Source organism: Macrobrachium rosenbergii, chromosome 17 (assembly GCF_040412425.1).
Source record: "Macrobrachium rosenbergii isolate ZJJX-2024 chromosome 17, ASM4041242v1, whole genome shotgun sequence".
In the NCBI taxonomy this organism is placed as follows: domain Eukaryota; kingdom Metazoa; phylum Arthropoda; class Malacostraca; order Decapoda; family Palaemonidae; genus Macrobrachium; species Macrobrachium rosenbergii.
The window spans coordinates 40305375-40332563 of record NC_089757.1 but is presented as its reverse complement, the minus strand read 5'-3'; the positions used below and the strand labels follow the sequence as shown (position 1 = coordinate 40332563).

Sequence of the window (27189 nt, the reverse complement as noted above, 5' to 3'; positions counted from 1 at the left end):
CTTTGTCTTTGGTTTAACTGTTTTGTTCTTTCTTCATATCCTTTGTCTTTGGTTTAACTGTTTTTGTTCTTTCTTCATATCCTTTGTCTTTGGTTTAACTGCTTTTTTGTTCTTTCTTCATATCCTTTGTCTTTGGTTTAACTGTTTTGTTCTTTCTTCATCATATCCTTTGTCTTTGTTTAACTTTTTTGTTCTTTCTTCATATCCTTTGTCTTTGGTTTAACTGTTTTTGTTCTTTCTTCATATCCTTTGTCTTTGGTTTAACTGCTTTTTGTTCTTTCTTCATATCCTTTGTCTTTTGGTTTAACTGCTTTGTTCTTTCTTCATATCCTTTGTCTTTTTTTGTTCTTTCTTCATATCCTTTGTCTTTGGTCTTTGGTTTAACTTTTTGTTCTTTCTTCATATCCTGTCTTTGGTTTAACTGTTTTGTTCTTTCTTCATATCCTTTGTCTTTGGTTTAACTGTTTTTGTTCTTTCTTCATATCCTTTGTCTTTGGTTTAACTGTTTTTGTTCTTTCTTCATATCCTTTGTCTTTGGTTTAACTGCTTTGTTCTTTCTTCAATCCTTTGTCTTTGGTTTAACTGTTTTTGTTCTTTCTTCATATCCTTTGTCTTTGGTTTAACTGTTTTTTGTTCTTTCTTCAATCCTTTGTCTTTGATTAACTGCTTTTGTTCTTTCTTCATATCCTTGTCTTTGCTCTGTCTGTTTTTGTTCTTTTTCTTCATATCCTTTGTCTTTGGTTTAACTGTTTTGTCCTTTCTTCATATCCTTTGTCTTTGTAAACTGTTTTGTTCTCTTCTTCATCCTTGTCTTTGGTTTAACTGTTTGTTCTTTCTTCCACATCCCCTGTCTCTGGTTTGTCTGTCGGTTCTTCTTCCTATCCTTTGTCTTGATTGAACTGCTTTGTTCTTTCTTCATATCCTTTGTCTTGGTTTTAACTTTGTGTTCTTTCAACTTTGTCTTTTGTTCTTTTTCTTCATATCCTTGTCTTTGGTTTAACTGTTTTTGTTCTTTCTTCACATCCTTTGTCTTTGGTTTAAATCTGTTTTGTCTTTCTTCATATCCTTTGTCTTGGTGTAAATCTGTTTTGTTCTTTCTTTCATATCCTTTGTCTTTTGGTTTCCAACTGTTTTTGTTCTTTCTTCAAGTCCCTTGTCTTTGGTCAACTGTTTTGTTCTTCTTCCATCCTTTTGTTCTTGGTCTTTGATATCTCTAACCAGTTTTTGTTCTTTCTTCATATCCTTGTCTTTGGTTTAACTGTTTTTGTTCTTTTTCTTCATCCTTTGTCTTGTTTGAATTGCTTTTGTTCTTTTTCTTCATATCCTTTTGTCTTTGGTTTAACTGTTTTGTTCTTTCCTCTTCATCTCCTTTGTCTTGGTTTAACTGTTTGTTCTCTTTTTCTTTCACACTTTGTCTTTGATTGAACTGTTGTTCTTTCTTCATATCCTTTGTCTTTGGTTTAACTGTTTTGTTCTTTCTTCATATCCTTTGTCTTTGGTTTAACTGTTTTGTTCTTTCTTCATATCCTTTGTCTTTGGTTTAACTGTTTTGTTCTTTTCTTCATATCCTTTGTCTTTGGTTTAACTGTTTTTGTTCTTTCTTCATATCCTTTGTCTTTGGTTTAACTGCTTTGTTCTTTCTTCATATCCTTTGTCTTTGGTTTAACTGTTTTGTTCTTTCTTCATATCCTTGTCTTTGGTTTAACTGCTTTTGTTCTTTCTTCATATCCTTTGTCTTTGGTTTAACTGCTTTTGTTCTTTCTTCATATCCTTTGTCTTTGGTTTAACTGCTTTGTTCTTTCTTCATATCCTTTGTCTTTGGTTTAACTGCTTTTTGTTCTTTTCTTCATATCCTTTGTCTTTGGTTTAACTGCTTTTGTTCTTTCTTCATATCAACTGTCTTTGGTTTAACTGCTTTTGTTCTTTCTTCATATCCTTTGTCTTTGGTTTAACTGCTTTTGTTCTTTCTTCATATCCTTTGTCTTTGGTTTAACTGCTTTTGTTCTTCTTCATATCCTTTGTCTTTGGTTTAACTGGTTCTTTTTAACTGATTTGTTCATATTGTTTGTCTTCATATCCTTTGTCTTGGTTTAACTGCTTTTTGTTCTTTCTTCATATCCTTTGTCTTTGGTTTAACTGCTTTGTTCTTTCTTCTTCATTGTCTTTGTCTTTGGTTTAACTGCTTTTTAACTGTTCTTTCTTCATATCCTTTGTCTTTGGTTTAACTGTTTTTGTTCTTTCTTCATATCCTTTGTCTTTGGTTTAACTGCTTTTGTTCTTTCTTCATATCCTTTGTCTTTGGTTTAACTGCTTTTGTTCTTTCTTCATATCCTTTGTCTTTGGTTTAACTGTTTTTGTTCTTTCTTCATATCCTTTGTCTTTTTGTTTAACTGTTTTTGTTCTTTCTTCCTTTGTCCTTTGTCTTTTTTGTTTAACTGCTTTTGTTCTTTCTTCATATCCTTTGTCTTTGGTTTAACTGCTTTTTGTTCTTTCTTCATATCCTTTGTCTCTTTGGTTTAACTGTTTTTGTTCTTTCTTCATATCCTTTGTCTTTGGTTTAACTGCTTTTTGTTCTTTCTTCATATCCTTTGTCTTTGGTTTAACTGTTTTTGTTCTTTTCTTCATATCCTTTGTCTTTGATTGAACTGTTTTTGTTCTTTCTTTCATATCCTTTGTCTTTGGTTTAACTGTTTTTGTTCTTTCTTCATATCCTTTGTCTTTGGTTTAACTGTCTTTTTTTGTTTGTTCTCTTCATATCCTTTGTCTTTTGGTTTAACTGCTTTTGTTCTTTCTTCAGGATCTCTGTCATGGGGCTATGGTGTGTGCCGACCCCGGGATGAACCTCCTGTAGTAGTTGACCATCCCAGTGAAATTCTTGTACGGCCTGGATGGAGGTAGGGGTGGGGAACCTGGTAACGGCTTTTGTCCTTTGATTAACTGAGTTTGGACACTTCTGGGATATCCTTTGTCTTGGAAGGAACTGTTTTAAGGTCTTTTCTATCGAATCCTTGTCGACGAGACTGTTTTTGTTCTTTTTCTTCAGGATCCTTTGTCTTTGGTTTAACTGTTCTTGTTGTTTCTGAAAATCAGAATGTCATTGTAACACTGTTTTGTTCTTCATGTCCCCAGATGCTTGTCCATCGTCTTTGAAGGTTCTTCTTCCTATCCTTTGTCGAAGATTGAAAGCTTTGACGAGGGACCTGAAGCCTTTGTCTTGATGATGGAGGTTTTGTCGGATGTCCTTTTTCTGGAGCTTGTCTGCCTAACTGTTTTGTAGGACTTCAGATTCTTTGCTTAGGAAGAATATGTTTTGTCCCTTCAATCCTTTGTCTTTGAGAAATCCTGCATTTGTTCTTCTTCTTTCATGATCCAGTGTCAGTTGGTGAGGCTGAGCTGCTTTTGTTCACTTCATCCCTTGTCTCCAGGAGTAACTGTTTTGGTTCTTTCTGCCACATGGAGGGGAGGCCTCTTTCTCATATCTGAGGCCTCCTGCATTTAATTCTTCTCCCATACGCCCCATCTTGGCGAAAGCTGCCCTTGTCCTCCTCTGAATCCTTGTCAAGGGTTTGAGCCCGAACTTTGTGTGCGCTTCAGGGCCTCCTTTGTTTTAATGTGGTCTTTTTCTTTCCATTGTCTTGGTTTAACTTTGTAGGTCCTTTTCACTTCTCATACGTCTTTTTGCTTCTAAGACGTTCTTCTTCAAACTCCTTTTGTCTTGGTTTAACTGCTTTTGTTCTTCTTCATATCCTTTGGCGGGTTTAATTAAGCGCTTGGGGCCCTGCTCACAGATCCCTTTGACTTGGTTTAAGTCGGTTCCAACATATCCTTTGTCCGGTATCGACTGCCAGGCCGGTTCGGGCGAGGAAGTCCGCGCTTTGGAGTTAATCTGGTCCCCACGCCCACCTGCTTTGTCTTTTCGAATTCCATTTGTACCGGCCGGGATTGTTCTTTCTTCATATCCTTTGTTCTTGGTTTAACTGTTTTTTGTTCTTCTTCATATCCTTTGTCTTTGGTTTAACTGTTTTTGTTCTTCTTCTTCATATCCTTTACCGGTGGTTTAACTGTTTTGTTCTTTCTTCTGATGGCAGGAATAACTGTTTGTTTTGTCCTTCTTTCATATCCCAGTGTGCGATCTTCTTCATCCTTTGTCTTTGGAACTGGTTTTGCTCTTCTTCATATCCTTGTCTCTTTGGTTTAACTGTTTTGTCCTTCTTCATATCCTTTGTCTTTGGTTTAACTGTTTTTGTTCTTTCTTCATTCCTTTGTCTTTGGTTTTAGACAGGGGGTTTAACCCGGGCTTCATATCCTTTGTCTTTGGTGGCTGTTTTTGTTCTTCTTCATATCCTTTGTCTTTGGTTTAACTGTTTTGTCCACTCTTCCTCCAGCCTTTGTCTTTGGCGCTAACTGTTTTGTTGTTTCTTCATCCTTTGTCTTTGGTTTAACTGTTTGTTTTTTCTTCAGTCAACTGCTTTTGTTCTTCTCTTCATATCCTTTGTCTGGTTTAACTGCTTTGTTCTTTCTTCATCCTTTTGTCTTTGCTTCTAACTGTTTGTCCTTTTCTTCATATCCTTGTCTTGGTGGAACTGTTTTGAAGATTCTTTCATATCCTTTGTCTTTGGTTTAACTGTTTTGTTCTTTCTTTCAGGGATTTGTCTTTGGTCCTGACTTCACCTTTCCCCAGAGGTTTTGTCATTTGGGAAGGTTTTGTTCTTTTCTTCATATCCTTTGGTCTTTGGTTTAACTGTTTTGTTCTTCTTCATATCCTTTGTCTTTGGCAAGAACTGTTTTGTGTTTTCTTCATATGATTGTCTGCTGGTTTAACTGTTTTTGTTCTTTTCTTCAGTGGCCTATGTCTTTTGGTTTAACTGCCTTTGTTCTTTCTTCATATCCTTGTCTTTGCCTGAATTGCTTTTGTTTCTTTCTTCAGAGCCTTGTCTTGGTTTAACTGTTTTTGTTCTTTCTTCATATCCTTGTCTGAGGTTTAACTGTTTTTGGTCTCTTCATATCCTTTGTCTTTGGTTTTAACTGCGTTTGTTCTTTCTTCATATCCTTTGTCTTTGATTGAACTGCTTTTGTTCTTCTTCATAGACTTTGTTCAGTCTTTGTTCTTTCCTGCAGTTATTTGTCAATCCTTGTCTTTGGTTTAACTCCGTTTTTGTTCTTTTCTTCATATCCTTTGTCTTTGGTTTAACTGTTTTGTTCTTTCTTCATATCCTTGTCTTTGGCTTTGAACGCTTTTGTTCTTTTCTTCATATCCTTGTCTTTGGCTTGCGCACTGTTTTTGTTCTGTTTTCTTCCTTTGTTGCTTTGGTTTAACTGTTTTGTTCTTTCTTCATTTTTCCTTGATTGAACGTCTTTCTTTTCAACTGTTTTGGTGTAACTGTTTCTTTCTTTCATCATATAAGAGGTCTTTTTTGTGTAACTGCTTTAAGTTCTTTCTTCATCCTTTGTCTTTGGTTTAACTGCTGTTTTGTTTTCTTCATCCTTTGTCTTTTGGTTTAACTGTTTTGTTCTTTCTTCATATCCTTTTATCTTTGGTTTAACTGTTTTGTTCTTTTCTTCAATCCTTTGTCTTTGGTTTAACTGCTTTTGTTCTTTTCTTTCATATCCTTTGTCTTTAAGTTTAACTGTTTTGTTTTTCTTCATATCCTTTGTCTTTGGTTTAACTGTTTTGTTTTTCTTCATATCCTTTGTCTTTGGTTTAACTGTTTTGTTCTTTCTTCATATCCTTTGTCTTTGGTTTAACTGTTTTTGTTCTTTCTTCATATCCTTTGTCTTTGGTTTAACTGTTTTTGTTCTTTCTTCATATCCTTTGTCTTTGGTTTAACTGTTTTTGTTCTTTCTTCATATCCTTTGTCTTTGGTTTAACTGTTTTGTTCTTTCTTCATATCCTTTGTCTTTGGTTTAACTGTTTTTGTTCTTTCTTCATATCCTTTGTCTTTTTTGTTCTTCATCCTTTGTCTTTGGTTTAACTGTTTTTGTTCTTTCTTCATATCCTTTGTCTTTGGTTTAACTGCTTTTTTCTTTCTTCATATCCTTTGTCTTTGGTTTAACTGTTTGTTCTTTCTTCATATCCTTTGTCTTTGGTTTAACTGCTTTTGTTCTTTCTTCATATCCTTTGTCTTTGGTTTAACTGTTTTGTTCTTTCTTCATATCCTTTGTCTTTGGTTTAACTGTCTGTTCTTTCTTCATATCCTTTGTCTTTGTTTAACTTGTCTTTCTTCATATCCTTTGTCTTTGGTTTAACTGCTTTTGTTCTTTCTTCATATCCTTTGTCTTTGGTTTAACTGTTTTGTTCTTTTCTTCATATCCTTTGTCTTTGGTTTAACTGCTTTTGTTCTTTCTTCATATCCTTTGTCTTTGGTTTAACTGCTTTGTTCTTTCTTCATATCCTTTGTCTTTGGTTTAACTGTTTGTTCTTTCTTCATATCCTTGTCTTTGGTTTAACTTTTTGTTCTTCTTCATATCCTTTGTCTTTGGTTTAACTGTTTTGTTCTTTCTTCATATCCTTTGTCTTTGGTTTAACTGCTTTTGTTCTTTCTTCATTATCCTTTGTCTTTGGTTTAACTGCTGTTTTTGTTTCTTTCTTCATATCCTTTGTCTTTTTGGTTTAACTAATCTTTGTCTTTGGTTTAACTGCTTTTGTTCTTTCTTCATAACTGCCTTTCTTCATATCCTATGTCTTTGGTTTAACTGTTTTTGTTCTTTCTTCATATCCTTTGTCTTTGGTTTAACTGCTTTTGTTCTTTCTTCATATCCTTTGTCTTTGGTTTAACTGTTTTTGTTCTTCTTCATATCCTTTGTCTTTGGTTGAACTGCTTTTGTTCTTTCTTTCATATCCTTTGTCTTTGGTTTAACTGCTTCTTTCTTCATATCCTTTGTCTTTGGTTTAACTGCTTTTTTTTTCTTTCTTCATATCCTTTGTCTTTGGTTTAACTGCTTTTGTTCTTTCTTCATATCCTTTGTCTTTGGTTTAACTGTTTTTGTTCTTTCTTCATTATCCTTTGTCTTTGGTTTAACTGTTTTTTTGTTCTTTCTTCATATCCTTTGTCTTTGGTTTAACTGCTTTTGTTCTTTCTTCATCCTTTGTTTTTTGGTTTAACTTTTTTGTTCTTTCTTCATATCCTTTGTCTTTGATTGAACTGTTTTGTTCTTTCTTCATATCCTTTGTCTTTGGTTTAACTGTTTTTGTTCTTTCTTCAATCCTTTGTCTTTGGTTTAACTGCTTTGTTCTTTCTTCATATCCTTTGTCTTTGGTTTAACTGTTTTGTTCTTTCTTCATATCCTTTGTCTTTGGTTTTTAACTGTTTTGTTTAACTTTTTTGTTCTTTCTTCATATCCTTTGTCTTTGGTTTAACTGTTTTTGTTCTTTCTTCATATCCTTTGTCTTTGGTTTAACTGTTTTGTTCTTTCTTCATATCCTTTGTCTTTGGTTTAACTGTTTTGTTCTTTCTTCATATCCTTTGTCTTTGGTTTAACTGTTTTTGTTCTTTCTTCATATCCTTTGTCTTTGGTTTAACTGTTTTGTTCTTTCTTCATATCCTTTGTCTTTGGTTTAACTGTTTTGTTCTTTCTTCATATCCTTTGTCTTTGGTTTAACTTTCTTTTGTTCTTTCTTCATATCCTTTGTCTTTGGTTTAACTGTTTTGTTCTTTCTTCATATCCTTTGTTCTGTTTTGTTCTTTCTTCATATCCTTTGTCTTTGGTTTAACTGTTTTTTCTTTCTTCATATCCTTTGTCTTTGGTTTAACTTTTTGTTCTTTCTTCCAATATATCCTTTGTCTTTGGTTTAACTGCTTTTGTTCTTTCTTCATATCCTTTGTCTTTGGTTTAACTGTTTTGTTCTTTCTTCATATCCTTTGTCTTTGGTTTAACTGTTTTGTTCTTTCTTCATATCCTTTGTCTTTGGTTTTAACTGTTTTGTTCTTTCTTCATATCCTTTGTCTTTGGTTTAACTGCTTTTGTTCTTCTTCATATCCTTTGTCTTTGGTTTAACTGTTTTGTTCTTTCTTCATATCCTTGTCTTTGTTTAACTGTTTTGTTCTTTCTTCATATCCTTTGTCTTTAAACTGTTTTGTTCTTTCTTCATATCCTTTGTCTTTGGTTTAACTGTTTTTGTTCTTTCTTCATATCCTTTGTCTTTGATTGAACTGCTTTTGTTCTTTCTTCATATCCTTTGTCTTTGGTTTAACTGCTTTTGTTCTTTCTTCATATCCTTTGTCTTTGGTTTAACTGTTTTTGTTCTTTCTTCATATCCTTTGTCTTTGGTTTAACTGTTTTGTTCTTTCTTCATATCCTTTGTCTTTGGTTTAACTGTTTTTGTTCTTTCTTCATATCCTTTGTCTTTGGTTTAACTGTTTTTTGTTCTTCTTCATACCTTTGTCTTTGGTTTAACTTTTTGTTCTTTCTTCATATCCTTTGTCTTTGGTTTAACTGTTTTGTTCTTTCTTCATATCCTTTGTCTTTGATTTAACTTTTGTTCTTTCTTCATATCCTTTGTTTTGGTTTAACTGCTTTTGTTCTTCTTCATATCCTTTGTCTTTGGTTTAACTGTTTTGTTCTTTCTTCATATCCTTTGTCTTTTGGTTTAACTGCTTTTGTTCTTTCTTCATATCCTTTGTCTTTGGTTTAACTGTTTTGTTCTTTCTTCATATCCTTTGTCTTTGGTTTAACTGTTTTTCTTTCTTGTTTTTGTTCTTTCTTCATATCCTTTGTCTTTGGTTTAACTGTTTTTGTTCTTTCTTCATATCCTTTGTCTTTGGTTTAACTGTTTTTGTTCTTTCTTCATATCCTTTGTCTTTGGTTTAACTGTTTTTGTTCTTTCTTCAATCCTTTGTCTTTGGTTTAACTTTTTTGTTCTTTCTTCATATCCTTTGTCTTTGGTTTAACTGCTTTTGTTCTTTCTTCATCCTTTGTCTTTGGTTTAACTGTTTTGTTCTTTCTTCATATCCTTTGTCTTTGGTTTAACTGCTTTTGTTTTTCTTCATATCCTTTGTCTTTGGTTTAACTTTTTTGTTCTTTTCTTCATATCCTTTGTCTTTGGTTTAACTGTTTTTGTTCTTTCTTCATCCTTTGTCTTTGGTTTAACTGTTTTTTCTTTCTTCATATCCTTTTAACTGCTTTTGTTCTTTCTTCATATCCTTTGTCTTTGGTTTAACTGTTTTTGTTCTTTCTTCATATCCTTTGTCTTTGGTTTAACTGTTTTGTTCTTTTTCTTCATATCCTTTGTCTTTGGTTTAACTGTTTTTGTTCTTTCTTCATATCCTTTGTCTTTGGTTTAACTGTTTTTGTTCTTTCTTCATATCCTTTGTCTTTGTTTAACTGCTTTTGTTCTTTCTTCATATCTTTGTCTTTGGTTTAACTTTTTTGTTCTTTCTTCATATCCTTTGTCTTTTGGTTTAACTGCTTTTGTTTTCTTCTTATTTTGTTCTTTTAACTGTTTTGTTCTTTCTTCATATCCTTTGTCTTTGGTTTAACTGTTTTGTTCTTTCTTCATATCCTTTGTCTTTGGTTTAACTGTTTTTGTTCTTTCTTCATATCCTTTGTCTTTGGTTTAATATCCTTTGTCTTTGGTTTAACTGTTTTGTTCTTTCTTCATATCCTTTGTCTTTGGTTTAACTGTTTTGTTCTTTCTTCATATCCTTTGTCTTTGGTTTAACTGTTTTTTCTTTCTTCATATCCTTTTGTTCTTTCTTTCTTCATATCCTTTGTCTTTGGTTTAACTGTTTTTTTCTTTCTTCATATCCTTTGTCTTTGGTTTAACTTTTTTGTTCTTTTTGTTCTTCATATCCTTTTTGTCTTTTTTGTTTAACTGTTTTGTTTTGTTCTTTCTTCATATCCTTTGTCTTTGGTTTAACTGTTTTGTTCTTTCTTCATATCTGTCTTTGGTTTAACTGTTTTTGTTCTTTCTTCATATCCTTTGTCTTTGGTTTAACTGCTTTTGTTCTTTCTTCATATCCTTTTGTCTTTGGTTTAACTGTTTTTGTTCTTTCTTTCATATCCTTTGTCTTTGGTTTAACTGTTTTGTTCTTTCTTCATATCTGTCTTTGTCTTTGTCTGTTTTGTTTAACTGTTTTGTTTCTTTCTTCATATCCTTTGTCTTTGGTTTAACTGTTTTTGTTCTTTCTTCATATCCTTGTCTTTGTTTAACTTTTTTTGTTCTTTCTTCATATCCTTTGTTTTGGTTTAACTGCTTTTGTTCTTTCTTCATATCCTTTGTCTTTGGTTTAACTGTTTTTGTTCTTTCTTCATATCCTTGTCTTTGGTTTAACTGTTTTGTTCTTTCTTCATATCCTTTGTCTTTGGTTTAACTGTTTTTGTTCTTTCTTCATATCCTTTGTCTTTGGTTTAACTGTTTTGTTTTTTCTTCATATCCTTTGTCTTTGGTAACTGCTTTTGTTCCTTTATCCTTTGTCTTTGGTTTAACTGTTTTAACTGTTTTTGTTCTTTCTTCATATCCTTTGTCTTTGGTTTAACTGCTTTTGTTCTTTCTTCATATCCTTTGTCTTTGGTTTAACTGTTTTTGTTCTCTTTTGTTCTTTCTTCATATCCTTGTCTTTGGTTTAACTGAATCTGTCTTTGTTCTTTTTTGTTCTTCTTACATATCCTTTGTCTTTGGTTTAACTGTTTTGTTCTTTCTCATATCCTTTGTCTTTGGTTTAACTGGTTTGTTCTTTCTTCATATCCTTTGTCTTTGGTTTAACTGTTTTTGTTTTTGTTCTTTCTTCATATCCTTTCTTTGGTCTGTTTTTGTTCTTTCTTCATATCCTTTGTCTTTGGTTTAACTGCTTTTGTTCTTTCTTCATATCTTTGTTTTGTTCTTTTCTTCTTTCTTCATATCCTTTGTCTTTGGTTTAACTTTTTGTTCTTTCTTCATATCCTTGTCTTTGGTTTAACTGTTTTGTTCTTTCTTCATATCCTTATATCCTTTGTCTTTTGGTTTAACTGTTTTTGTTCTTTCTTCATATCCTTTGTCTTTGGTTTAACTGTTTTGTTCTTTCTTCATATCCTTTGTCTTTGGTTTAACTGTTTTGGTTTTTATCTTTGTTTTGTTTAAACTCTTTCTTTCTTTATATCCTTTGTTTTTCTTTGGTTTAACTGTTTTTGTTCTTTCCTTCTAAGATGGTTTCTTTGTTTTGGTTTATGTTTTGTTCTTCCTTCAAATTTTTATCAACTTTGTTCTTTCTTCAATCACAACTTTTTTGTTCCTCTGCTACTTTGTCTTTGGTTTACAACCTCTGAGCTTTCTGCATAAATTTTTGTTCTTTCTTCACTTTGTCTGACAAAATATTTTCCTTCATATCATATAACTGTTTTTGATTCTTTCTTCAATTTTAGTCTTTTTCTAAAAGTATTTTTATTTCTTATATCCTTTGTCTTTGGTTTAACTGAGATTTATTCTTTCTTCATGAAAAAAGTTATACTATCTGTGTGTGTTTTCTTTCTTCATATTTTTATTTTTGAGGTAGATCTTGACCTTCAATCTTTAATTTTTGTTCTTTTTCAACATTTTTATTTTTTTTCTTCATATCCTTTGTCTTTTTGGTTTAGTATATTATGTTTTGTTCTTTCTTCATATCCTCTTTTTTTTAATAAAGTTGCTATCATCCTTTTCTTTGGTTCATCACTGTTCTTTTCTTCATATCCTTTGTCTTTGGTTTATACAATTGTTTTTGTTCCTTCATATCCTTTGTCTTTGTTTATATTATCTATTGTTTTATTGAACATAGTCCTCAGAACTGTTTCTTTCTTCATATCCTTTGTCTTTTGGTTTGTTTTGTTCTTTCTTCATTTTTGTCTTTTTGGTTGAACTGTCTTTTGTTCTTTCTTCATATCCTTTGTCTTTGGTTTAACTGTTTTGTTCTTTTTCATATATCTTTGTCTTTGTTTAACTGCTTTTGTTCTTTCTTATATCCTTTGTCTTTTGGTTTAACTGTTTTTTGGAGTCTTTTGTCTTTGGTCAAGACTTTTTCTTCATATCTAATGTTTTTTTTGGTTTTTAATACTTTTTGCTTCTACTTCTTCAAAAGTACTAAATTTTCTGGATTTTTTTCATTGCTTTGTCTGTTTGTCATATTCAGTAATTTGCAGTACCTTCAAAGGCCTTTGGGTAAATTTAATCTTCGTACTTCATTATTTGTCATGGAGATTTGAGGGGGAAAAAAGAAAAATGAAACCTGAAAACTTTAAAATTTTTGAGATATCAAATTTTAGCCACTTTTAACATGGAGTTTTATATTCTTGGACCATATCAATGTCCAAGCACAACTGTGAGAGCCCCTGACTATTCCATGTTTTTAATTTTTACGTTTATCTGACATTTTTTTATCTAAACAACATTTCTGCCATTGAACCTGTTTAATAGGTGCTTTCTAACTTCAGGGGATTTTGTTCTGCTTCTAAGGTTAGAAACTGAACATGATTCATAGGGTTCGGGTTAGGTTTGCTTTACCCAGGTTAATTATACTAAAATGTTTCTTGGATTTTTCTAAGCAAATGTTGTCAGAGGAGAAGGTTACAGTCGTTAACTGTGTGAAACAATCATCCCCAACCTTTATCATTGTCATGGAGATTTGAGGGGGAAAAAAGAAAATGAAACAAAACTTTAAAAGATATCATTAGCTTGAAATGGCACAAGTGAGAGTCCCAAATGACCGTCCCCAGGGGATGGCACAACATGATTATAGTGGACCAGAACCCCTGGAATCAAGAATACAATCATCCCCAACCTAATCATGTTATGGTCAAACTGGCTTGAATGCCTGAGAGTCCTATCCCCAGAACCAGAACCCCTGGAATCTGTGGTCCAGTCCTGCAGAATAGTTCTGCCTTTGAGCTATCAATCTGATATCTCTAAGGTCCAAACATTATCGGGGAGTTGATGGTCCTACCAGTTCCCACTATTTAGCTTCGGATTAAACATATTCCGAGCTATGATATCTTTTCCTATTTATCAAGTCCAATAAATTTTAGTAAAAGTGGAAAATTTCACAAAAATTAATCCAAAGGTATATATAATGATATGTGAGACTCTTGGACTTAAACCTGGGAACAGATTCCTGGGGTTCAAGAGCCCCCTTGCCACGTCAAAGTGGTCCCACATCAAGGGGGGATGGTGCACTGCTCTACTTTGGCATTAAAGAATGGCCTGCTAGTGGCACTGACCTCCCACATGCTTCTTCACTGACTATTAATGAGCAGGCACACTATCACTCGTGTCTGCCATGCCCACCTGGCAACACCTTTTGATAAAGCTGCAGACATCATCACTTCATCATGTCTCAAAAAGCTAATGCCAGCTAGGAGTCAGAAATGCTGCTGTCTTTGCTATGAGAGTGACAAAAGGAGAAACACCTCATATAGTGCCAAGTGGCACTTCAAGCGGTACCACACTCTCCAGAAGCACTGGTCAATGCCATTATCAAGAGGAAAGGGGTGTGGGCAGCCACTGAAGCCATCCCCTTCCAATGTCCTTCAGCTATTGCAACGAGACATCATGGCTGTGCTTACATGCTTGTCACAGGTATGTCCCACTGCTTTTCCAAGCACAACTTGAAGGCATTGCACAAAACAGAAGCCAAGATGATCACCATTTTAAGAGCGTGATCCTAATATTTTTTTTACACATTTAACATATATGTATAATTTTTTATAATATATTTAATACAGGTATTTATTTATTCTATAATTATATAAATTAAAACTTTGTGCACTGAAACAATTAGGTACTTTATCTGGGTATGCTCTTGAATAAAAATTAAAATGCTATTGAAATTAATTTTGGGGGAAATCTTTTTTGGGAAGTGCAAAATTTTCTTGTATTCATTAACTTCTATTATTTCATATGCACAAGTTTTTGGGGGGCCCTTTCTTTATTTCACCCTACAGAACAATCATTCACTGGAAAATGAACTCAAACTGAGCAGTTTCCCATTAAAATTGTCAGCTATGCATATGAAAAAAGGTATATAAATTTTTATACCTATCACTTGAGTCACTGCCACTTCCAACTAACATCACTGTTCAAAAGTGTCATAAGTTCAAAGGATATTGACAAAAGTTGCATATCTTAGTAAACTGATAAAAGATATCACAGGTTATGCTACTGCTTATGCTAAAATATAACAGAATGTGGTGCAAAAGGCCACTAGGGATAATTAAATCGATGTAAGAAAAACACAACCAAAAGACTCAAGAGTTCATACTGAATAATAAAAATTAATACAAAATCACATAAAAAATTTGTGGGAGTACTCTTATGAACAAAGAGCATGATTTCCAGTCTCCAAAAAACTAACTCATAGTCCCTGTAACTTACTGTGAGGGTATGGACATAAGGTAAGAAGAGCATCTTCATCCCAAAAATTAATGCCCCGTAAATTGCAAAAGATCTCCTGAGTATGGCATCAGAGTTAATAGGTAACAATGAAGCCCGGGAACAGAGAGTGGATTTTGTATCACTTCTCTTCCCACAACAATCAGGACCAAGGCCCTACCAGGTGCTAACATTAGATGAACAAACATTATTCATGACAACAATTAGAGAAATGAAAATACATTCCTTTCAATACAATAACATCACTTGAATGCAACACAATAAAGTACAGTATATGCTTACCACCCATTCTAAGAATGCATGATACACATTAAAATTCTCTAGCCACTAACCAAGTTGTTTGCAGAGCTGTACAACAGCATTGAAGGTTTTGATAGAAAAGTCGACCCTGAAGTCCATGTATCGCAGATCCGACAGCTGTACTCGCAATGTTTTGTGCATAGGGGTGAACTCAAGCTGGGCAGCAGCACCAACACCGTACTGGTCTAGCGTTGATCGGGTGTGGGTAAGCCACATATTCTTTTTCGGCCACCATAGTGCATGATCTGACCAATCAATAGCAATGTCTGAAAGAATAACAAAAAGAGAAGATTAAAACTGAAAATGTCATATTATTCAAGTAAAGCTGACAAGTTTTGTGCAACTGAAATAAAAATAAATGAATACATTATGAATTCAACATATAAACCTAGAGCAGTGGTTATTGCAGATAACAATAATAATAATTATAAATTTCTAACTCACATTGGAATAAAATCCAGGACTCTCAAATGAAAGTCAAGGGCGCTACCAACTGAATCACATCAGTCATAACAGAAGTTGTAATCTAAGTGCAGCACTTCTGTACCTGAGGTATTATTACCTAGGCAGGTTACACATCTTGCATGCCAGAAATTTTGCCATGATTACTGACCTTCCAGTAATCCGACCGACAGCAATTCATTTGAATAATCTCTCTGGTCTGAATACAGTAAAATGGAAATAATCAACACACACTCATACGTAACAAAAATTAATTTCTAACTCCCACTGGGCTTAAACCCAGAACTCTAAAATGAAGGGTAAAGGTGCTAGTAAATTCATTAAAGAAACTGAAACATAAGTAGCTCTGTACCTGAAGCATTGCACACATGGCTGTGTTCCATTATATTCACACAAGAGAGGTTGTTTAAATGAAATGCTGTCAGCTGAATCGCTGATGGAGCACAAAGTTGGGTAATACTCAATGTTTATGCAAGGTACGTAGCCTGCCCAGATAATGCCTCAGGTACAGAAGTACTCAAGTTCCAACTTCATTTATGACTTGTGTGGGTCAGTTGGTAGCACCCTTGCCTTTCATTACTATGTGGGCTGGCCACATATAGGTAAACAGTGTAAACTAATATCTAAATGTGCCACATTGGTTGAGCATTTACTATTTTCTCTAGTAATTCGCAGAGGCAACTTATTCAAGAAATTAGTCTGTAATTATTTACATTACAGGGATCCCTTCCAGGTTTGGGGATAGGAATTATTGTAGCTTTACGCCATTCTCCCAGAAATAAATTTCTAACCCATAAATTATTATAAAACTGTAATAAGTATAACTTTGCAAAAGGTGCTAAGTGACAGATCATCTCAAAACTAATATTTCCATCTCCAGGAGCAGATTTATTACTGTTCAAGAGATCATATTCCAACTCTTCCATGTTAAATTTCCTAATATAATACAGTAAGCCCAAGAGATCAAAATCCGTGAATACTTAAGACCTTAAAGACACAGAACTCTTCAAAAAGCATCTAAAACGCTTAGTTAAGTTTTATCACAAAAAGTGCATTTAGTCATGAAAATATGAAAATACAGTAATTAGTGAATATTTCTCAATGAAAATACCGCAAATGGGCAAATTTTCCGCGAATAATATGTATATATGTTCCACAGAGAAATCTGCAAACACAGGGGTTTACTGTATATATTTCTATTGTTTCAAAATTGATAGTTATTTACTCTAAATTATTTTTTTTTTGTGGAAGTGTTCATCTAAATTTCTATTACTACTTACATTTGCTAAGTTTTCTCCTATTATATTGCTTATTTCTTCCGAACAAGTATTCTTTTCCATCTTTTAATATGGCATGTCTAGATGGTTTAACATGGGTACCATTTGTTGTCTTGAATTTTTCCCATACATTAGAGACCCCTCTGATACATATTTCTCCATGAAATAATTCTTCCTTATTAATGTTATGTTATTTTATGTATATTATATTATCCATTTACATTAGATTATCTATTGTTGCTATAGACATACAGTATTTATATTATGTTATCTATTTTATTATCTACTGTTGTTATAGACATATAGTCCTCAGACTGACTTTGTTGTGGCTTCAATAAGGAACAACTTTCCTTTTATCTGTCTAAACCACATTTCTGCTGTTGAATGTCTGTTAAATAAGTAGTTTTCTAACTTTAGGGCTGAAATTTTTTGTTCCATTTCCAAGGTTTTCTTAGAAACCTTGACCAACTTCCACTCTCAAAGAGGGAGTCGAAGTGAGTCAAGGTTGGGTCATGCCAAGATGTACTTCTCTTAGGCTTATTGAGTTCTCCTGTGAATAGTCCACTGCCATGCCAGAAGTCGTCAGGAGGTTTGTGGTGGTAGCCATAAAACGAATACTGTAAATTTCGTCTAGGATGAGGTCCCTCTCACCAAGGAGGACCAACTGGGGGAGGAGCAATACTGTTATCCACAGCGGTAACTGCCTTGGGATCCTCACCTGGATATATGCAACACCCTCAGTGCCTTAAGGGTCCTTAGTCCATCGAGATCGGACCCAGCACTAAGGGCATGGTTTAACATAAAAACTTCCCCTCATTCAACCATATCGGATGCTCTAGTTCTACGGGTGGAGCGGCATGCCATCCAACTCCACCCTCCTTTAAAGTTACAAGAGCAGTGGCTTCCATAATTCAATGCCATGCAAAGGTTGTCAATGAAAGAGGAAGAAGGGAAAGGGAAAATTAAAAGGGGGAGGGGTAAAAGAGTTACAGGTACCATGGTTTGGTAGAAACCACAGCAGAGGGAGTAGGTGTAAAAGAGCATACTCTCCCTGAAATGGATCCCTAAGCCCATACCTCATCAAGGGGTTGGGATCAGGGGGCTCTGCTTCCATGGGTTTTACTATTATCTGAGGATAAAGGTATATTTTTAGTTCGTTTTTGTTAGTACCCTTTCTTCATGTTTTTAGTGTATGGTTTAACTGAAGTTTCTCTAATAAGACGAACTGAGCGTTTACTATATAAAATAAATGCTGTTGAAACTGCCATTTTGTTTAACAAAACCTGTATTATTATTATTATTATTATTATTATTATTATTATTATTATTATTATTATTAATCTTACTAATATTTGAAAATTAGTACTTATTATTACCTGTATTATTACAGGTAGAGTATTATTATTATTATTATTATTATTATTATTATTATTATTATTATTATTATTAATATTTGTAAATTAGTAAATAATTTTTTTTCATAAAAAATATATTTAGTCATGTAAATAATATCAAAATGCACCAATTAGTGAATATTTCTCAATGAAAAAGTCTGAGAATTGCCGAATATTTCACGAATAATTTGGGGATAAGTTCCACAGAAAAATCCGCGAATCGGTGAGTCTGCGAATTGCGAGACCGCAAATAGCAGGGCTTGACTGATTGCCGCTTTTGCTCTTGATGCACCCTTGGGGCGTACAATAATCAATGACGACGTCCTTAAAGGGGACACCGATGGAGGGTATGTTTCTCATGGGTGCCTTGGGGACGACTTCACTGGGACGTCCAATGATCTAGCATGTGGGGCAAGAGGAAACGAAAGCCTTCACCAACTTTCTCATGTTAGGCCAGAAAAACTTCCCCGTCAGGGCCTTTAGAGTAGTGGTGACCCCGAAGTGTCCTCTGATCCCATCGTGAGCCAGCTGGAGGAACTTTGGCTGAAGGGCACGAGGTACTACTACCAGCCGATGAATCACTTGGGCAGGCTCGTGCTGTCCCAGGGTTACCCAGTACAGTACGTTGTTGTCTATTAGGTAGGTGTCCTTCACAAGATCCAGAAGTTCCTCCTCCATCGTGTGGGCATCAGTCCAGAGGCGTCGTAGGTGAGGGTCTTCCTTCTGTCCCCTTATCAGTTCCTCCCAGCGCAGATCTGGGGTGGAAACATTCGCACCTGTGACTAGGGGCGTAGGTGCCGCAAGCAGGTCAGTAGAGCCTTGAGCAGTGTCATACGGAGACAGCGGCCATGGCAGCAGCGCAAGGGCAGGACCAGCCTGGAGGGGGTCCACTGGGTTGTTGGAACCAGGAGAGGGTTCATCTGGCAGTGGGGCTAAGTGTAACTGAAGACCAAGCCAGTTCTGGATGCTTTGGCCCAAGAGAAGAGGGTAGGTCGCGGTGATTGACATCACCACCCTGAACAGGTTTTCACTTTCATGGGCGGATCGCTGGCCAATGACGCGCAGAGGCACCATTGGGGCATCCTGAATTCAGTCATTCAGCCAGCCACCCCTCACTTGTTCATCTTCTGGGGGCACCTGATCCTTGGAAATGATGTTGGCAGATGCACTCGTGTCGACTAACTGCGCCCATTCTTAGGGCGGTGAGGAGCCGTCGGGGGAAGTGATGAGCACATACGTTCTGGTTATCCTTTCAACGGGCTGGCCACCTAGGGCATTACCATACTCGCAAATCTTAGAGAAAAAATATACTTCAATATTACTGTATTGGGAAACTAGGTAAAGGATTTAATGCAACAGACACAAGAAAGTTAATATTTTAGTCAGGGAATAACTTATTTACAAAATATAACAAAAAAAGTTCCTACACAAAATACACTTTCGCCAGGCATTATATAAAAGAAAAAAAAAAATAACTTTCAAAAGAAGAAACCTGTCAGCCTAAGATGTGCATTTACAATTTAAGACAACCCGTTTACCTAATACAGCCACTCAGAAGTATTTCAAAAGAAGAAACTTTGCTTGCTGGATTTACAATTTACTTATTTACTTGGGCAGTGCAAACTTTGCTTGCTGGATACACTCTCTCTCTCTCTCTCTCTTGTAAGATATCTCGGAAGTGTAAGTGCACCGTCTTCAATGAAAGAACGGGCCGATGTAGGAATAATTAAAATAAAATAAATAAAAAGAAACACCTCTGTCCCATAGATTGATAAGGATAAGTTAGGACTAACCACAGTTATAGAAAACTGTTGGTCATGAGTGGGGTCTTTTATCCAGACTTACGCATAAAAATTAGCCTTCCTCCCTCTGCATGAAAGGAAGTAGCACAGGTGGTACTCGGAACTAGTCACCCACAGTGCCATTAAGCTGAGGCACTGTCACAAACTGGAGGGCTTACCTATCTCTTTCTTCTTATCTTCCATTTTTCTCTTAATTATTAGTTACACTCTGCTTGGGGAGAGTGCATTTTCCCCTCAGTACAATTACTTGTACTCCAAGACAAGTGTTTATTCCTAGGGACACACTGGCACCATAGTGCCACCAACAGAAAAAAAAGTCCTTTTGTGACCTTTGCACAGCACACTCAGCCACAGTGCCACCTTATTGAAAAGGTGCCACACCACTTTAGTGTCACCCAAATCTGAGGAAGGAGGCAGGTCTCACGGGACCAGAACACATGAAATGGGTCAAGGAACAGCTGGATGACTTGGCCAAGCAAGAGAGGGAAGAAAGACTGGAACAGTGGAGTTATGAAGCACAACAGAGGAAGTATGCTGAGGAACAGAGGAGGTATGAAGAAGAACAGAGGCAGCTGGAAGATGCAAGAGAAGAACAGAGAAGGCAGCATGAATTAGCCCTCAAAGAAAAGGAGCTTGAGCTGAAGAAGGCAAGAAAGGAAAGTGCTGAAGCTATAGCTATCCAACAAGCCTCCAACCCCACACCTGCGGCACCAAATGCTCTGATCTCAAGCATTAATTCCCTAGTCCCCCAGTGGACTGAGGAAGAGCCAGAAGCATGGTTGCAGGAAATAGAGTTGCTCTTGGAAAACTACAACACCACCGAGACAGAGAGGGCCTTGGTGCTTGCCAAGCACATGGAAGGAAAAGCTACGGCAGCCCTCCGCTTACTGGAGAAGTGTCAAAGAGGCAACACGGTAGAAGTTCATATGGTCATAATGAAAGCCTACAAAATAACCCTGGAGAAATGGAGACAGTGGTTCTGAGGTCTTGCCAAGGAAGTCTGCTGGTCCTGGACTGAATGGGCCTGTCACAAGACCCAGTCTGGTACCCGCTGGTTCGACTCCCTGTCATGCACTACCTTCAGGGACCTATTCAATCAGACCATGCTGGAGGATCTTTTCCAATGTGTGCCTGGGCCCCTTGCTAAGTACCTCAATGATAAGCAGCCCACCACACTTATGGAAGCCTGCCGCATGGCTGATTCAAGGGAAACCTACAACCAGTCCCACAGCACATCTCAGAAGCGCACAGTGCCACCCTGGGTACCTCTCAGGCTCGACTTGACTGAAGAATGGACTGACTAGCAAGCCTACCTACACCCAGTGTAAGAAGTTGGGGCACACTGACTCTGAGTGCAGCTACAAGTTGGGCAACAATATACAGCCTTCTACTAACAACCAGAACTCCTCTCCCTCTACGTCCACTCAGCCCTCTCCACTAACAGTTACCGCAGCTCACCGAGCCCCACAAAAGGCTCTTGCCGATCCTGTGGTGCTGCCGGCCACTATAGTGCTGGACATCCGGCCTGCCCAAATCACGTCCCAGCCACCATGTTCAAACCTTACTTAGCACCTCATTCTCTGTGGCTGGGCCGCAAAAGATACTTCACCCCAGGAGGCTGGATACCCAGTTCATCTCGGTGGCACCCCTTAATGGCTCTAGCCTGTCCGTGGCTCTACCGGTCACGGCAGACACTGAAGCTGACTTTAGCCTGATTTCCAGCGCCCAAGTGCCAGCCAGTGCCACGGTTGACAAGCAAACCCAGTGGGAAATGAAATGGATAGAGGGCCACACCACAACCATTCCCACGGTCAAGCTCCAGGTCACAACACCTTGGGCATGCTACCTCACTGCCTTGGCATGGTGAGTGGAATTAGGCGTGGTGAGTGGAATTAGGTCCGGAGTGGATTTCCTGTTGGATCGGGACCTACTCTGGGGAAGCCCTTCCCCAATGCCACTTCTCAGCCACACTACCTCCTCCACGGAGGCCCCGACTGTAGGATCACCAAATCAAGGCACAGCCACTTTGACCGGCGTGCTACCAAAAGAAAAAAACCACCTTCCGCCCACCGAAGTGGTCGGCGGAAGGGTCACACGTAAAACAATTCCAGGCCTAGTCCTCCCTCTCCATGAAAGGACAGCCAGTAACAAGGTCCTCCCTCTCCACGAAAGGACATTCAAGGGAATCAGCACCGCTGTAGAGCATGCAAGATGACAGGCCACTCTACTAATTAGGAGGGCTGCCCAAATAAGCAATGCCCAGTGGATGCTCCAAATCAAGACTCTCCAAGAGGATCTGACCTCCAGCTGGGACAGGAATATCTGTCTTAGCCCAACTCAAGCCATCCGCGAGGTACTGCACCTCCAGACCCCTCGTCAGGCAAGCCTGACCATCAGTCGCTGCCAGTGCCACTTGCGAGCTCTGAGCAGTGCCATGCTCTGTCCATCTCGGACATTGAGCCACTACTAGAAGAGGACCCTATGCCAGATCCAGATCACGAACCGGATCCTCCTCTGGGAGATCCAGGACCCGTCCCTGCACTAATCTTAGCAACCTGTGAGCCTCCGGCACCCGACACTTCTTCCTCACCAAATCCGTCCCCAGAGGATGAAGCCCTGGTGGATCAAACCACTACACCTTCTCTGATAGACCAGGAACTGGCCTCCCCGGACAGAGGTTGAGACCGCTCTTGCTCCGGTTGTCACAGCAGCCAGAGTAGAGAGCCCTCCTGTAGTCTCTGAGGTTATCCAACTTTGTGCCCGCTAGCCCTTCTGGCCTTTCCCCAGAGTCGGTGCCCTCATCACCTCCTAGGACTGACATAGATAGGCCTTGGAGGAACCTGAAGAAGAAGGGTCGGAAGAGAGCCAAGTAGTTGCAAGAGCCATGAGCTCATCCTGGCACCCATGCCCTCTTGGCACAGTGCTTTCCATCTCAGAGTGATACTGGTTCCTGCCCAGAGGAGGTAGCCAGCATGATCTGTCTTGGTAACAGCCTAGACCAGATTGGGTACGTAGTACTAGTAACCTTGTCACTTACACTTTGCAACGAGCAGCAGTAACCACATAAGTATATCGTAATTGTGAAGCTAGTATTCATAACTATTGTGAATCAAGCCACTGAGCTCGTGACATGCATGGCATAATACCTCAGTTGAGGCAAGCATTTACTATATGAGGCAAACCTCATTTAAAGAATGCAGGTTATATTTTTGTTTACTGTGATTGCAAGTTCTAGTGTAAGACAATGTATACTTGTAAGATTGTAACTTAGCTAGTTCATTGTCCTTTACAATGGTGCTACGGCAGTGTTCTAATGGGTTATGTCATAGAAGATACCATTGAATGTACCATTTGGCTAGGACTGAAGATCACGATCATCGGAGGTAGCACATAAATATCCATAAGCACCTGTTAGGAGTATGTGGATGTAAGTGATTAAAGCTCATATCCCATTCTAGAGTCAGGTAGATCCTTAGCTAGTTGGATTGCAAAGGACAAATCTGTTCAGGGGAAAAGAGTAAAGTTATCGAGGCGAACAGCTTGCTTAGTACAGACCTTCACACCCGAAAGAGAACGAAGGCCTTATTAAGGGGGTGAGCTATTACAAATATCTATAATGTTTGACCTCCCTTCCTTTATTTAGTAGAAATATATATATAAAAAAGGAAAGAACCAAAGCTTTCTCTTTGTAAAGCAGTTCAGGGAGGGAAGCTAGAGAGCTTGCTTGTTTTCCAAAAACACCAACCCGTCAGCTAAGGGTCTGAAGTTTACTTTAGGGGCGTGTTCAACAGGGTAGGTTCTACTAGTGCCACCTTTAGTTAGATTGTACCTTAAGCTCACTTTTCTATGACCTTCATACTGGCGAGTTTTTTGTTATTTCTCAGACACTGCCGCGGGCCATTAAGTGGGAGGAGTCTTCCAAGCAAGCACCCATGCATTTTGACCCAGCTCGGGCAGTCCAGAGGTATTCTTGAGTGACAGCACAGGCAACATGTCTCTCACAGCCACCTCCCTTGCCCTTCCCCCTCTTGTGGAACAGCCGGGGAAATTGCCATTTCAATGGACCCAGGGCTTCTGATGCAACTGATCACTGCATTATCTACTTCTGCAGTAAGTCTGAAGATGACAATTACTCCCAGTTATCTCCTTTAGCCTTATCACTATTATGTCATGTTTCAAGTTTTCCTCTCTCTTAAACGGTCACAGACTAAGGAAAATCCTAGTAAAACCGTATCCCATTGATGAAGTCAATTATATGAAGTACAATTACTGTTGCCTAGTGAGAGTGCATATATTATCCTCCATGGTGTTAACGTAATATTCTTGATCTCAGATTCATCCCTTGCAGTCAATAAATGATGAGTGAGAGGTCCTTGACATCCAAGTGTCATCTAGACACATCTCGTCCAGAATCAGGCATGCCCTGGAACCTGGCCAGAATCTTGTTTGCAGAAGGTTTAGCATAATACTGTACTCAAATCCTGCCCTTGAAATTGCTTACAGGCACTTCACAAGAGTTCCCCAGCTGTTGCGTCATCCACTAACTTATGTTGAAGTATCCTGTGTCCGAAGTGGGACGAAGTTGGAGCTGTTATTAGCTCCCATAAGATTTTTTTATTTCTTTTATTCTTATGTTGAACTAGATGGTTGAGTAATCTTTATTTAATACATGTGTTCAGAATAAATCAATAAACTCAGTAACCTAGTTTCAACTGGCGACCGATCTAATTAAGTTAATTATCTGTCCTTTTTGTTAACTTTTAGCCTTCACTGATAGGATTACGTGGGTCTTAAGTAAAGCAAGGCTATATAAATCCCAGTAATTAATAATCAAACTCATCAGCAGATTGACCCACATGACAATATATATATATATATATATATATATATATATATATATATATATATATATATATATATATATATATATATACACACATATATATACATACATACATATATATATATATATATATATATATATATATATATATATATATATATATATATATATATATATATATATATATATATATATATATATTATTATGAACCACTTTTTGGTTCAGCAGGTTCTTAAATACAAACAAAGTTATATACTGGAATGACTGGCAGAAATTGAGGCAGACAAAGGAGGAAGGAGCTGAACAAACGAAAAAATGACCTTAAACTAATTTATTACAATAATTTACATTATGTACAAAAATGAGTCAGTTACCACAAATTAATTAGTTTCTCAAAATAATGCAACAGCAAATTAAAACATTCACTATCAAAATTAAACAGTTACTTCAAAATGAGTCAGCTTCAAAACTAAATAGATATATCATAAATGAGGCAGCAGCAAAATTAAACAGTTACATCACAAATGAGGCAGTAACAAAATCAGATAATTATGTCATAAATAAGGCAGCAGCAAAATTAAATGGTTACATCATAAGTGAGGCAGCAGCAAAAAAAAATGTAATTCTATACAAAACTTCAAGACACTTAATATAGGACCTTGAATCATAACTAAAAAAAAAAAGACAAACATCCTGTCAAGATAATCATAAAATGACATTCACATGCACAGTATCATTGTAAGAACTTTGTTACAATGAGTACTTAAAAGCCCAAAAATATAATATAACGATAAAGATTCGCTCTCAGTTACGTATGTCTTATAGACACTAGCAGACTAAATAATACCATCATGAGACTTCAACTCAAAAAGACACCACCACAATAGACGATCATACCGAGGTCGTCAATACAGCATTATGCTGCCACTGAGGTCACCCTCAACACAATGTCGCTCTCCAGACGACGAAAACTACGCCATGCCAGACGATGTCACACTCCACCCATGAAGGTCGCTCTCCAGACGGAGGTTTTCTAAAACTACGCCATGCCAAACGATGTCACACACCACCCGTTTGTCGCTGGATCTCCAGACGGTCGCGTTTCTTGGGTCGCCTTCTTCAAAGACGAGGATTAAAGATGTCACACTCCACCCAAGTCGCTCTCCAGACAGGTTCGTTGGTTTGAAAACCACGCCATGCCAGACAATGTCACACTCCACCCGAACCCGCTCTCCAGACTCGAGTTAAACCACGCCATGCCAGACAATGTCACAACTCCACCCGATCTTCGCTCTTATTCCAGACGATCTAAAACCACGCCATGCCAGACAATGTCACACTCCACACAAGTCGCTCTCCAGGAATACGAAAATAATGCTGTCGTCTAGAACTGCTGACTGCTGACTTGAAGTCACACGAATCATCCTTAAGCTGCCATTAAGGAAGACGTCAAATCCACCGGGAAGGAGGACCTTCCAACTCCTGTCGAAAACAACAGGTAAGGAATACCTGACCATTTCTGCTGACCGAAAAATACTGACTTCTTACTGGTTATGGGACTTAGGATATGTTCAAATGAGTACCTGACTGTCATCTCTTGCCCAACACTCCACAGACGTCACCTCCCTACCAACATGGCCAAAACAAAACCAGGAGAGACAACCAAAAGGAAGGAAAACATCGAACTACGACAGTTCCTTTCAAACAACCACCTTAACGTATACTTAAATAATATATATATATATATAAGATATATATATATATATATATATATATATATATATATATATATATATATATATATATATATATATATATATATATATAGAAATACTGGGCATATATATATATATATATGTCCGTATATATATATATATATATATATATATATATATATAACCTGTATATATATATACATATACATTATATATATACATATATTTAATATATGACCCATATATACATTATATATAAAATATATATACATATATTCATATAAACACATATATATACAGTATACACACATATACAGTATACTGTATATATAACAATATATATATATATATATATATATATATATATATATATATATATATATATATATATATATATATATATATATATATATATATTATATATATAATTAATTATATATACTGTATATATATATATATATTATTCTTCTTCTTTTAACGTGCTTTTCCCAATTTTTGTATGGGGTAAGCACAATGCCTTCTTTTGAAAGACTTTTGATTTGGCTTTGGGGTAGACCGTAGTCTCGATGGCTGCCCTGCCTGACATCGCTAAACCCCGGTAGCGTATGTTACATGTATCATACCAGACCCAACGCCCTTTCTCCCAGCAGCCAAAGTTGTTTTAGCGCGGGTAGGTCGAGAGTTCGAGACGTGAGAGATGTTTGATATGTTTTTAGAAGATGTTGTAGTGGCTTTGTTTTGTGTGTGTGATTTAGTCTGTAACACCCATTTGCTTTTAAGAAAACCTATCCGCTGATTACATACATAATCCCGGTGTCTACACGGATAGCAAAGTGTCTGCAGTTGCTCCGTGATACATATATATATACATTATATATGCATATTTATATAATATATATATATATATATTTTTCCTATATATATATATATATATATATATATATATATATATATATATATATATATATATATATATATATATATATATTAATATAAAAGTGAATGTTTGTATATTAATCTGGCTTCTACGGAAATCCAAACCGCTTGACAGACCCAGACA

The 27189-nt window shown here is 36.5% G+C and overlaps 1 protein-coding gene across 15 annotated transcripts in view; it reads right to left on the bottom strand.

Moving 5' to 3' along the window:
- Fit1 (Fermitin 1) overlaps positions 1-27189 on the bottom strand; it is a 261078-nt gene that overhangs the window by 98338 nt on the left and 135551 nt on the right. For all 15 annotated transcript variants that reach the window (XM_067119924.1, XM_067119918.1, XM_067119929.1 and 12 more), the window contains exon 3: positions 14668-14901. In XM_067119924.1, coding sequence (XP_066976025.1) covers positions 14668-14901 — 234 coding nt within the window. The remainder of the gene's footprint in view (positions 1-14667; positions 14902-27189) is intronic.